Here is a 13,313-nt window from a genome sequence, read left to right on the forward strand (position 1 = left end):
ACGTGTCAGCCCTGCAATTTTGTTTCCTGAGGGTTAGCTGACAACCCCACTGACAGATGACAGGTAGGTAATGACAGGTAGTGTAATGGGGGAGTGGTTGTCTTGAGGGTGTGCTATTGTTCCCACCCATTACCTCTGTGAAAAACGTCTCTGAAGACTTTGAGGCTGGATATCTCAGTACAGTGGTTCAGGGGGTATCAACATACAAATATCCATGACTTCTTCAACTTGTTTCAGATTTCAATGTTTTGACACATCATTTTAAAGCTTACATGAATCTACCCTTTCATAATCTGGAAAAAACTGAAAAATGATTTTGCCCTACTTGCGGACTTTATAACCATGCCCTGTCACATATTTAGTATTTGTGACAGGAGCTAGTGTTTTGTTCCCCAAGTCGGCAAGGTCCTTTTTTTTTTTTTTTTTTTTTTTACAGATTATGAAAGTGCAGATTGTAAGATGATTGTAAGCTTTCAAATGATGTGTCATACATTGAAAATAGTTGAAGAAGATATGGTTATTTGAATGTTGGTACACCACAAACCAAATAGCAAAGAAAATTGCTCTGAATCAAAACAGACTGCTCCATCGCGCTTGCTAGCTAGCTAGCAGCTAACAAGCATAAAAAGCAGCATAGATTATAATAGATAATTCACTTTACAAATGCAGTTGTTGTTTTAGATTAAGGCATCTGCTAAATGCCAAAAATGTAAATGTAAAAAAGAAAACATTGACCTAAAGCTGACCTATCTCTACTCTAACGTCACAGTAATTGTTTGATTTCAAATCAAGACTGTTGGGAGTTAAAACAAGACAACATGCGTCTTCCTTTCGATACTTATATAGGGCACTGTAAAGAAGAACAATCTAAATCTTGTGAAAAAAGGTTTCCTTCATGACTCGGTCAATTCATTACATAAAATAGGCCTACTCTATAATTCCCCAAAGTAAAAACCATGGCTCTAACATTCTGGTTCTCCTTATGGCAGTGCAGTGTGGGAGGGAGAGAGGGAGAGAGGGAGGGAGACAGGGAGGGAGGGAGGGAGAGAGAGAGGGAGGGAGGGAGAGAGAGAGGGAGGGAGGGCCTGGGTTGGGGGGGCAGCTTCTCTCCCCCTTTGTTTGGAGATTGTAATTGAGCTGGCTCTGGTAGACTGCCAGGACCGAGGGAAGCCAGGATAGAAGAGTGTGTGTGTGTGTGTGTGTGTGTGTGTGTGTGTGTGTGTGTGAGTGTGTGTGTGTGTGTGTGTGGGGGGGGGGGGGCGAGTTGGCGGGTGAAAGACGGGAGGGAGAGTTCACAGGCAGGGCAGGAAAGCAGAGAGAGTGCAGACAAACCCACAAGGCTGCTTCTCATTCAGTTGTTGTTTGTGTGGTGTTTGTGATCTCGGGGATGTGATCCCAGGGCGCTGAGAGGATGTGACTGTGTGTGTTGAAGGAGAGTCCTTATGAGGCACAAAGACACCTGGTCGTCACGCACACATCTCATTAGAAGATGTTGGGTGAAAAACATAGCATAAAGAGGAAACACTACACCACTACACATCATGTGGCTCCGATACCTTGTTACCTTGTTTTCAGAGGGACAATGTTTAAATCCAGGCCTGACAAAGACCCATCTTGTGGCGCTTTTCCATTGACCGGCTCGGCACGGCACGGCACGGCTCGCCTCAGCACGCTTTTGAACAGTTCTGGGTACGAGACGTTTTCCACTATACAGGAACGACCCGGGACTGTAGGAGGAGTTACGTGTCATAAGATTCCCCCCGCTATACAGATCAGCGGGGGGAAATGCGATAAGAATTATGTCAAAATGCAGCACTATCGTGCACAGATCAGCCTTACAACATGTAACGTTAAGTGCCTGTTACTTGCCGCTTTCAGTTCTAGTAGACTAGTTTAGATCTCGCAACCAGGGAAATGCCGACATGTGTTAAAGCCCCGATTCTATTTTTATTTCTCCTGACACGTTGAGCACTGTGCTTTTTTTGTTGGTGAACTACCGTAATAAGCCTAAAAAAGTTCAACTATTCAAAAAGTGCAACTTCTCTGCTTTCAGAAACTGTTTGAATCTTTTAGATTGGGCATATACTTCATAAATTACGATAGTTTGAAGGAACGCTGTAAAATCCTGTCTGCGCCGGCAGCTCCAGTTTCGGAGCAAGACGCGAATCTATTAGCATTAGTCAAATACATGCTCACATCCAGTCATCCACTCACTGCTCTCCATCAAAAATGGCACATCCATCAATAATATTACATAATAACAACTGCTCTGATTAGATTGCTTAGATTGTTTAATACATCAACGGGGGGGAAAGCGAGATGAACTCGCGAGTATCATGCTTCCTCCATTGAACGGAAAGTCCTATCTATTCCATTCAAAGTGTTTTAGCCTTCCCCCTTTCCACCGGTAATAAGGAATTGGCAAGAATAGATCGATATAAATAGATCAACATAATGCAGCACTATCATGCACAGATCAGCCTTAAAACATGTAACGTTAGATATATAACGGAGCGATGTATTTCTACGGAAAGGCTGACTGACGCGGGGCTCATACAATGTCCGCGTTTGTTATAGATACGAGTGCTCCGGTGTCTTGCTGGTAGTCAAATATATTTCTTTATATATACAGCATATGGATGTTACGTGCCTGTTACCTGCTGCTTTCAGTTCTAATAGTTTAGATCTCGCAACCAGGGAAACGCCGACATGTGTTAAAGGGAGCAAGACGCGAATCTACCGGCATTTGACTGCCACTGGACTGAGGAACAGCATAGGCACAGGACATCGCCATAATAGCGATTTTTTTGTTATGCTTGTTGTAAATAAATAGTCTAGCAGGAAGGGCCCTCAGATTTTGAGATACCCCTACCCGAGGTAGAACACATGACAACCAATGATTTTTCTTATCTTTAGGGTCTCTCATTAATGAAAATGATTGTTGTCAAATTTTATTTTGGGGGAAAATATGTTTTTTTGGTTGTTCTTTAGAACTACCCCAATCCCTGAAAAAGAGCCAAATTAGACCAGGTCGAATATGGGGAAGGTGACAAAAAAGCCCATAACTTGAAAATTATCACTCCTTTCCTCTTCAGATTTGCTGAGGTATGAACCAGGTGGCTGTCCTACATCACCAAATAGTCAGACAATTATTTGCCTAAATAAATACTGAATTATAGTCGTGTAAACTTAGCTTTAGTTTAGACGGAAATTGCACTTTTTGGTGATAGAAACATAGGACTCCATCACTTTTCTCTCATTTATCAGAAAAACTGAAATCCCAAAAAAATATAGGCTACCATTACTGAATTGTCTAGAGTGCCATTGAACACTAACCAGTAGTTGTATGAACGCCTAACCCCCCCACCCTACCAGTCACACCAAACCTGCTCAAAGAGGATGGCTGCAAAACAACCATTCAGAGGAATCTGTGACATTTAAAATAACAGAAATCAGTTATTCTGAATGTAGTCTAAACCATTTACAGCATAAGGTGTCATCTTGCTGCCCTATGCTGTTTAAATGGTTTATTCAGAAGTGGCCAACCTTTGGCCCCTCGCTGTATCTCAGGTTGTTTCTGCTATCTCTGTATGGAATTATCTAATTTGTCCTCTTTGTGACCTCTTTGTGGTAGTAAAAGGTTGCGCCTGGTTGTCACCTGTAGTCCCTCTATCCTCTCTATCCTCTCTATCCTTGGACTGGTTGCCTTGTCTTCTAGTTTGAGCTTCCCCTCTTCACTTCAGTCCCTAGTCCGCCCCTCTACCCAGCCCCAAGTGTGCAGCACTGTGCAGCATTTTCTATCATGACAGCAGTAGGACACCTCTCTAAACCCCCAGACAGAGCATGTGTCTCCCCTCTACATAATGTCCAAAAAATGGCAGACCAGGTGAACACATTCACAGAGCTTCATCATCAATTTGAAAAATTCCATTCATATTGTAGTCCCCATTCATACTTATCCAGCGGCTAAAATATGATGAAGTTGCAGATATGAACAGACATCAAAGGTTTTAGACCCTGGATAGGCTTTATGGATGTTCTTATGAATATGTCCACAAAAATGTATAACGGTAGATTTACGTTTGTTTATATTGCTCAGGGATTAGATTACTACTGGTCCAAATGATGAATACATTTTTGGGGTGAAAATAATCATGGTACATTTCTAAAGTGTGTAATATGTCTTAGTTAACCCGCCATGTCCCTATGAATAACCACATCCATTGGGTGCTTGGGTGGCCCAGGAATACATGTAGAAGGGAAAGACTCAGAAGAATTTGATCCTGCCCTAACCAATTTACTACAATGTCCTATGTTCATCAATTTATTTACCAATTAGTTTGAACTGAAATAAAAATTGAGGTCAAAGTGATAAATAAATGGATTGGGAAGTACGCGAATGGAGGGATGAGGACGTCATATGATGACACCGTATGAATGGAGGGATGAGGACGTCATATGATGACACCGTATGAATGGAGGGATGAGGACGTCATATGATGACACCGTATGAATGGAGGGATGAGGACGTCATATGATGACACCGTATGAATGGAGGGATGAGGACGTCATATGATGACACCGTATGAAAGAGATTCTGGAAAGTTAGGTTGAGAACCTTTACAATTTGCTGACTTGAGTTTTCTGGCATGTTAGAACATTAAGACCAATGCAACTCAAGCGCCGAGCATTGCAGCTTGAATTCAACCCATTGCACTGCTTAACATGCAATGATCATGGTCTGTTCTGACCACGTACTCTTTGTTAAATGCTCTCTTATGCTACTTTGTAATCGCATTCTTACTTTTTGAGCAATGCAATGTACAAGAATGTACAATCTTTTTTCCAACACTAACACTATCTCAAGTCTTTGGTTGCATCTTTATGTAGTAATGACAATATTCCAGTATTTGTTTCGTTACCTTCAACAGACTGTCAAACTAGACAGGATATTGCCATTTTAACATCAGCACTGGGCCAATGAAAAATAACTCTGACCCTAGTTATAGTCAATGCAAATGACCCTTCCTGCTGCACAATGTTAAATATCAGTAGCAGACACATCTGAGTTACATACCAATGGCACCCAGACAGACCCAACTCTTGTAACCTTTAAACAGAGAGTCTTAAAAACTACTGTACAACATCCATTATGCTGTAGTTGTGTGTCTTATACACCAGCAGCCCATACACCAGTGTCAAATAACCTAATCAGATACACAAGCAATGTTTTGGCCATTATACTGTATCTTTATCTCTCTATCCACACATTTCTCTATCTATTTATTGATTTGAACGTTTTTTGAGATTTCACAACAATGCCATGTAACGCCCCCCTCCCCTCTCTGGAAGAGCTGTACAACACACGGTGCCTCAGGAAGGCCTCCAAGATCTCCAGAGACCCATCCCACCCTGGGTACGAACACTTTGCTCGGCTGCCCTCGAACAGGCGGTTCAGGACCATGTTCGCAAGGACAAACAGACTGAAGCTCAGCTTCTACCCCAGGGCCATTCAGGCCCTGAACACAGCAAAGACCTAGGTTCTAGGCCCTGGACAATCTAGACAAATTGATGGCAGCTACTAGATTGAAATCAAGTGTAATACTGAAACACAACTGTGTACATTTCAAACCTGCAAACTGCGACACTTTAAATGAATGTGCAATAACACTATGTGCAATATGACAACCCTAGGGTACATAAGGTTCAGAGAATAGGAAATGTTAGAATAGGTATAGCATAGAGTACAGCACAGTGTTTTATTTGTATAGTATAGTATAGTGGATAGTGTACATAGCCTTTATTTATGTAAACCAGCTCTTTTCCCTTCTTGTTTTTAGTTTTTTTTTCCTTTTTTTTTTCTTCCTAGCACCAGGGGAGCCCCCCCCTCCCAAATTTCGTTGTTTGGTACCTGTACTATATCAATGACAATAAAGACCATTCATTCATTCATTAATTAATTCATAACACGCATGTAACTATCTAATTGCCGATGCACATTATGCACTTTTCAAAGCTATTTTCCCTCAATTTTAAGATCAATTTGACCTCAGCTAGAACCAGCAGTTTTTTCTCTCAGCAAGTACAGAGATACATGTAAGTCAGAGGTTATATTATGTAGATGCGGTATGCTGTTAACTCTTTTAGAATTGTCGTTTTCAAAAGTGTAGCCTTTACATCTCTAATTTCTTTTTATAGATTTACACATGTGTTATGCATGGTCTGAGCACAAGTTTGAATTAAGGTTCCAGTTTCAATAAAACCTGTACTATTTACATATGTTTTAGAGGTTTGCAATTTAGAACTAATAAACTTTATTTTATTGGGTTACTCTTATTATGACTATTTGTGCTGAGAGACTGCGCCGACCAGCTGGCCGGGGTTTTCACCAACATCTTTAACCAGTCCCTGTCCCAGGCCACCGTCCCACCCTGCCTGAAAACCTCAACTATCATCCCAGTCCCGAAGAAAAGCACGGTGAGCTGCCTAAACGACTACCGCCCGGTGGCACTCACACCAATCATCATGAAGTGCTTCGAGAAACTAGTCCGGGCCCACATACTCACACGCCTCCCGCCCAACCTGGATCCATACCAGTTCGCCTACAGAGCCCACAGGTCCACAGAGGACGCCATCGCGACGACTCTCCACGCCACTCTATCCCACCTGGAGAGGGGAAACAGCTACGCGAGACTGCTCTTCGTGGACTTCAGCTCCGCCTTCAACACCATCCTTCCAGACAGGCTAGTGACCAAACTACTAGACCTGGGTCTATCACACTCTATATGTGCGTGGATCAAGGACAGGGCTTGACGCTTACCTTTTCCCCAGGTAGCACTGTGCTACCATGTTGAAAAATTTAGTAGCACACCAAGAATTTCAGTAGCACAATGAAAATTGCGCAATTTTCGTCAACAACGACAACAAATTATCATAATCATAACATATCAAAATGATCATAACCGGCTCTTGGCCGTAATAAAAATGGAGACTCACACAATGTAAAGGGGAAGTAAGAATCTTAATTTCAGTTGGCCCACGGTTCGGTATGAACCTCGGTTTTTGGGTCACGGTTCACGGTTCGTTTTTTTTGTTTGTTTCAAATGCTACTATTTATTTACAAACTGTTACTTTATTTTGCTTATACTTATGGAACTTTAACATTTAGACACATTCCAGAATATGACTGGTAAATTGTATAATATAAATATATATAAACAAAACACTTTCAAATGTAAAAAAATTACAGAAACACTTTCAAATGTGACGTGTTGTGGATTGGAACTACGGATCATAAACTTTCAAATGATGTGTCATACATTGAAATCCGAAAAAAGATGAAGTTAGAGTCATTTGAATGTTAGACATCAGGCACATATAGGGTTAACCTCTTTGTAATGAAACCGGAAGCAACCGCTGCTAGCAGCTAGCGGCTAACAAAACACAGCGCTACGAACTATGAGAGCTGTATCCCATATACCCATTATAGACTAGACTTCAGGAGGAAAAAGTCCGAGATCCAGCCCCTGAGAGCGTGGAGAGAGTCTCAACCCTCCGATTCCTGGGACATCACATGCGGGATGACCTGACCTGGAAGGACAACACAAAAGGCACCATCAAGAGGGCACAACAGCGGCTATACACCCTGAGATGCCTCAGGAAGGAACACAACAAGCAGGAGATACTGGTGGCCTTCTACCGCGGCGCAGTGGAGAGCATCCTCACCTACGGCATCTGCAACTGGTTCTCCAGCTGCACAACAGCGGAGAGAAATGCGCTACAGAGAGTAGTGAGAACAGCACAGAAGATCACCGGCGCCCCCCTCCCCTCTCTGGAAGAGCTGTACAACACACGCTGTCTCAGGAAGGCCTCAAAGATCTCCAGGGACCCGACCCACCCTGGGCACGTACACTTTACCAGGCTGCCCTCGAAAAGGAGGTTCAGGACCCTGGCCGCTAAGACAAACAGACTGAAGAACTGCTTCTACCACAGGGCCGTCCAGGCCCTGAACACAGCAAAGACCTAAGTTCTGGGCCCTGGACAGTCTGGACGGATTGTATGGCAGCTGCTGGACTGAAAAAATCAGGTGTAGTGCTGAGGCACAAACATGTACATTTCAAGCCTGCAAACTGTGACACTTTAAATAACGTGAAAAAATACTATTGTGCAATATGACAACCCTAGTTGACTATCTGTACAGTATAGTATAGTGGATTGTGTACATAGCCTTTATTTATGTAAACCAGCTCCTTACCTTCTTGTGATTTTTTTTTTCTTCTAAAAGTTTTTTTTTTCTTTTTTTTTTCCCTTTCCTAACACCAGGGGAGCCACCCCTCCTAAATTTCGTTGTTTGGTACCTGTACTGTAGCAATGACAATAAAGTCCATTCATTCATTCATTCATATTTGGTGATGTAGTTCAGCCACCTGGTATTTCCCTCTCCAAATATGAGGACCATCAGAGTGAGCATTCTTAACTTATAGCAGGGCTCTAGAGTGCGACCATTTCACTCGCATTTGCGACTAAAAATACATCTGTGCGACTAGAGAAATAAATTCACGAGCACACGTGCGAGTACCGATTTTATTATTATTATTTTTTCATTTTTTTTTTTTTTTTTAATTCTAAAAATAAATCTGCGCGAACCGTGTGGCCACATTTTAAGCCGTCAGCCAGCCCGCTACGACCACGGGAAGTCATGTTAAAAGTGAAGTTACTTCTGTTAAACTGGCGCTAAGCTAACATCGCTAATCGCTAACTCCCTCCTGGGCCTTAAAGAGACAAGCGCCCTTTTCTCATCTCAAGCTTCATTAGCTTCATTAGCTCACCACATCTACAGATTTGGTCCCACACACTCCAGATTTGAACCCAAGGTTACAACCAGGGTTAACTACCCAGGGTAGAAAGTAGAAAGCTCTCAGACCTTCAGAACCCATTGAAAGTAGTGGAGGTACTCCAGAAGTCCAAATGCATCTCTAATCCTAGGAAACCCTAGGAAGCAAGTTGCCTAATGGCATGAAAATGCAACATGTTGTACTTGAGTGTGGCAGAGAGGTGGGACCCCCGGGGATGGTGGTGTGCTAACAGCTAGCCGCCGCAGAGGCACCGTGCTGGGCTGGCCACCTCCACATGTCACCACCCCGGGCAGCATGGGGCTGGGGACTGGTCATCTGGATGTGGGGTAGTTTAATACCCCTAGATGTGGAGTTGTCTGGCCACCGTGTGTGACTGATGTAGCCTGACCCAGCAGCAGGGAGGTGGGCAGCATGGAGACAGACCTCTGCATGGCCTGGCTGGGCTGCTAGCTGACAGACCTAGCCCTAAAGCCTGGCTGGGCTGCTAGCTGCTAGCTGACAGGCATGACATGGATGAATGAATGAACATGCTGCTAACCAGGAGAACTTGACACAGCTAGTTACCATAATACAATGCCATCAACTCTGCGTCTAGTAGGGCTGTAGGCATGGGCCAATGTGTGATTTTGGTGCAAAAATTGCAAAATCACTAATAAAAATGTGTTATAATTACATTTTTCACTGTGCTCCTAAATTTCTTTGTGTGCCCCTAACATTTTTCATTTAGGAGCACATGTGCTCCTAGTGAAAAAGGTTAGCGTAGAGCCCTGCTTATAGGCTATTATGCCACTTATCCCCCATTCAGAATTTGACTATCAGAGAAGAGGTAGGCCTATGTCTAAAAAAAAATCTCATTTGCCATAGAACTGTATGATATATTTCCATACAACTACTGGTTAGTGTTCAATAGCACCCTAGACAATTCAGTAATGGTACATTTTTTTAGGGATTTCAGTTTTTCTGATAAATGAGAGAAAAGAGTCCTAAGTTCCTGTCACCAAAAAGTGCAATTTCTGTCTAAACTAAAGCTAAGTTTACAAGACTATAATTCAGTATTTATTTAGGTTAATAGTTGTCTGACTATTTGGTGATGTATGACAGCCACCTGGTTCATACCTCAGCAAATCTGAAGAGGAAAGGAGTGATCATTCTCAAGTTATGGGCTTTTTTGTCACCTTCCCCATATTTGGCCTGGTCTAATTTGGCTCTTTTTCAGGGATTGGGGTAGTTCTAAAGAACAACCCAAAAAACATATTTTCCCCCAAAATACAATTTGACAACAATCAATTTAATTAATGGGAGACCCTAAAGATAAGAAAAATCATTGTTGTCATTTGTTCTACCTCGGGTAGGGGTATCTCGAAAACTAAAGCCTTTTTTGAGGACTTGCTGGTAGACTAAAAAGTTATATGATGCATTGAAATGACATTAAACTAAGATAATACGATGGTTAGCATAATGTTTCTAATCTTTATTAATAAGTTATTACAGAAACAGTAAGTGACATTTTCCGAGAGCGAAATCTGTTGTGGTATTTAAAGATGGCGGTTAGCGAAGAAATCTAAGAACATGGGATGACGATTTCCATTGACCAATCAACGGTGTGCAGCGTCACACGTCGCACGCAGCCTGGCAAAAAAGTACCTTTGGTACCTTTCGCTACCCATCCCGAACAATAACTATTTTAGTTCTTGTTCGGCACGGGTACCAGAAATGGCACGGGTACTTTTGGCAGTGGAGAAAGGCTAAAGACCAGGGTCTTCCCCTGTAGTGGAAAAGCGCCATTGGATTGACACTGTTACAAGTGGTAATGAGCAACAATATTGGAGAGCATTATTGTTTCTAGATTATGAATGAATCATCTCTTTTCCTTCCAGAGCTCTGAACTTCCTTCTGTAGACTAGTAGTCAGCAGTGGGTTGTATCACATCAATGTCATCTCCAGCGGGTTATTAGAACAAATACGTGTGTGTGTGTGTGTGTGTGTGTGTAATCTCTACCTGGGAGTGTATTATTATTGAAATGGGTGTGTTTGCGTAGTCAGACAGTGTCCACTGCGACCTGTGATTCCGGCACATTCTACTGGGGGTGAACTCTGGCTGAACTCTTCGACACACTGTGGCAGGCACGCTTCAGCCGGCCCCACCTCCCTCCTCTGTTCCTTCCTACCATCACTCCCTCAAAGCGCTTCGCTCGCTGAAAAACATTGAAGCAGCAGGTCCCTTTGCTTGGCCTTGCACACACCTTAACTCATTAGACCCTTTCCTAGCATATCAGCCCAATAGAGCTCTCAGGTCTTTTCCTAGCATATCAGCCCAATAGAGCTCTAAGGTCTTTTGCTAGCATATCAGCCAAATAGAGCTCTCAGAGATTTTCCTAGCATATCAGCCCAATAGAGCACTCAGGTCTTTTCCTAGCATATCAGCCCAATAGAGCTCTCAGGTCTTCTGCTAGCAGACCAGCCCAATAGAGCTCTCAGGTCTTCTGACTCTGGTTTTCTCTGTGTACCACATGTACAAAAGAAGAGATTTTATTATTACAAAATAATTAAATTATGATTATATAATTATTGGAGCACTTTGAGCTGCAACGTTTGCAGGAAAAGCGCTATACAAATAAAAGCTATTGTATTATTATTATTATTATTATTATTATTATTAGGTTGACCCAGAAACAAACAACCCACTCTGCCTTTCTAGCCTAACACATCCACACTACACAAATGCCAAACAAATGGTAGAGACAGACAGACAGACACCCCTTGTGTAAATGTGACCGACTGATCATAAAATCCCAGCCACTTGGCCTGGATTTTAACGGGCCGAGAGTGGAAGGGTGACAGAGTCAGGGGCGGGGGAGCAGGAGTTAAAGACCTAAGAGGACTGGGCTGCTCCGATCATTGCCTGAACCGTTAAAGACTCTAATTGGAGAGGGGTGGTATGACCTGTGGGCATTCTCTATGCCGAGCCCACACAACATAACATCCAAAATGGCAGGTGGCATTTGACAGTAGGCCAGTGTTCATGAGGTTCATACTGTCTTCACAAACTGTGTTGCCAGGGTTACCTCAACGCCGTTACTGCGGGAGAATCACAGGTTGTGAAGTCGTGTGAAGTGATGCCGAAAAACCACCAAAAAGGTGCTGCCAAGAGCTGTGAAGGATGTTTGAAAAGATCCATCCTAATTGGAATAAACAACTGACAGTGCTGACATTATTGGTGTTCCTTTCAAATAATCACTTAAACGAAAGGCCTTGGTTCCTTGGTTGGTTTCTTTTTTGGGGGATAATGCCTTGGGAAGAGCAGCTCTCAACAGTCCCGGTGTGTGACTTCTCTGGCTGTAGCTGGGCATTCCTAGCTGCTGGTGCTGCTAGTGGACTCGCCTCAGCCAAAGACTAGACATAATATGTAGTAAGATACTGAGCTGGCCAAAAGGTGCGGTCTGAGGTGCACTCTCCTCTCTGCTGGATATTATGATAGTCTTAATGATAACATCACTTCAACCCAAACACATTGCCTATCCATTAGAATGTTTAACGATGGCCCCTGGTGGTTGTTTTTGCCAAGGTGAAAAACCCAAAATAAAATGTGTGAAAGAGTAGGTTGACTCACTACCACTACTCACTACCATCACTCAACCATGAACCTTCTGAACTCTGACCTCCTGTACTAACGCATCTTCAACAGATTGATGTGACTTTGCGGCGCAACCTCTCTGAGCCACAAATGTAATTATTTTCTTTGTTAATAACGTTTTTTTTCAATTATTTTTTAAAGATATTATTCAAGCGTACGCGCCTGTCCACCTGTCTGTCGATCAGCGCGTACGCTTTAACAATATCTTCACTCCACGATCATCTAGTCTGGTCTGGCGCCTGCGCCGTCCGTTGTTCTTCCTGCACACCGATACACAGATCCAGGATCCAGCAGCGTCGTCGCTGTCGCGCAAACACATTCGGCAAATGTTTTACTTGCACCGGGCAATCGGGCAACCGTTAATGTCGAACCCTGGGGGGAGTAGGGAACTAGTCACAATGGAGGCCAGAATTAGGATTATGGTGAAAAAACCCGACTGGACGCCTTAATTGCCTGGCAACGCCTCAGCTTCTGGTCAGTAGGTGTGGCCTGGTGGCCTCGCGGCCTGGTGGGGGTGGAAGTACCTGTGGTTGCTGAGGCTGGCCATGTCTCGCACCGTCTGAGCCGTCTCGGAGGCAAAGTCCAGAGCTCCGGCTACGGGCTTGGTTACCGTGCCGACCAGGCCTTTCCCCAGGCCCGAGAAGAAGCCGCTGACCCCTCCTTCTGTCTTCACCCCCTCCACCGTAGACGTGATGACGCTGGTGAGGCCCCCGATGATACCTGCACAACACCACACAACATGCTGGGTTAGAACGCTCCGATGATACCTGCACAACACTACACCACATGCTGGGTTAGAATCCCCTGGCAAACACAGATTTAAA

General features: G+C 43.5%; 1 protein-coding gene across 1 annotated transcript in view; it reads right to left on the reverse strand.

Annotated features, from left to right (window-relative positions):
* Positions 1-13,313, reverse strand: part of vps13d (vacuolar protein sorting 13 homolog D) — a gene marked incomplete at its 5' end in the record, with an annotated part of 203,052 nt that overhangs the window by 21,041 nt on the left and 168,698 nt on the right. The window contains one exon of the mRNA XM_080534330.1: positions 13,014-13,209. Within this exon, the coding sequence (XP_080390456.1) occupies positions 13,014-13,209 (196 nt within the window). The remainder of the gene's footprint in view (positions 1-13,013; positions 13,210-13,313) is intronic.

This window comes from Nansenia antarctica (genome assembly GCF_963989245.1).
Source record: "Nansenia antarctica genome assembly, chromosome: 6".
NCBI classification, from domain to species: domain Eukaryota; kingdom Metazoa; phylum Chordata; class Actinopteri; order Argentiniformes; family Microstomatidae; genus Nansenia; species Nansenia antarctica.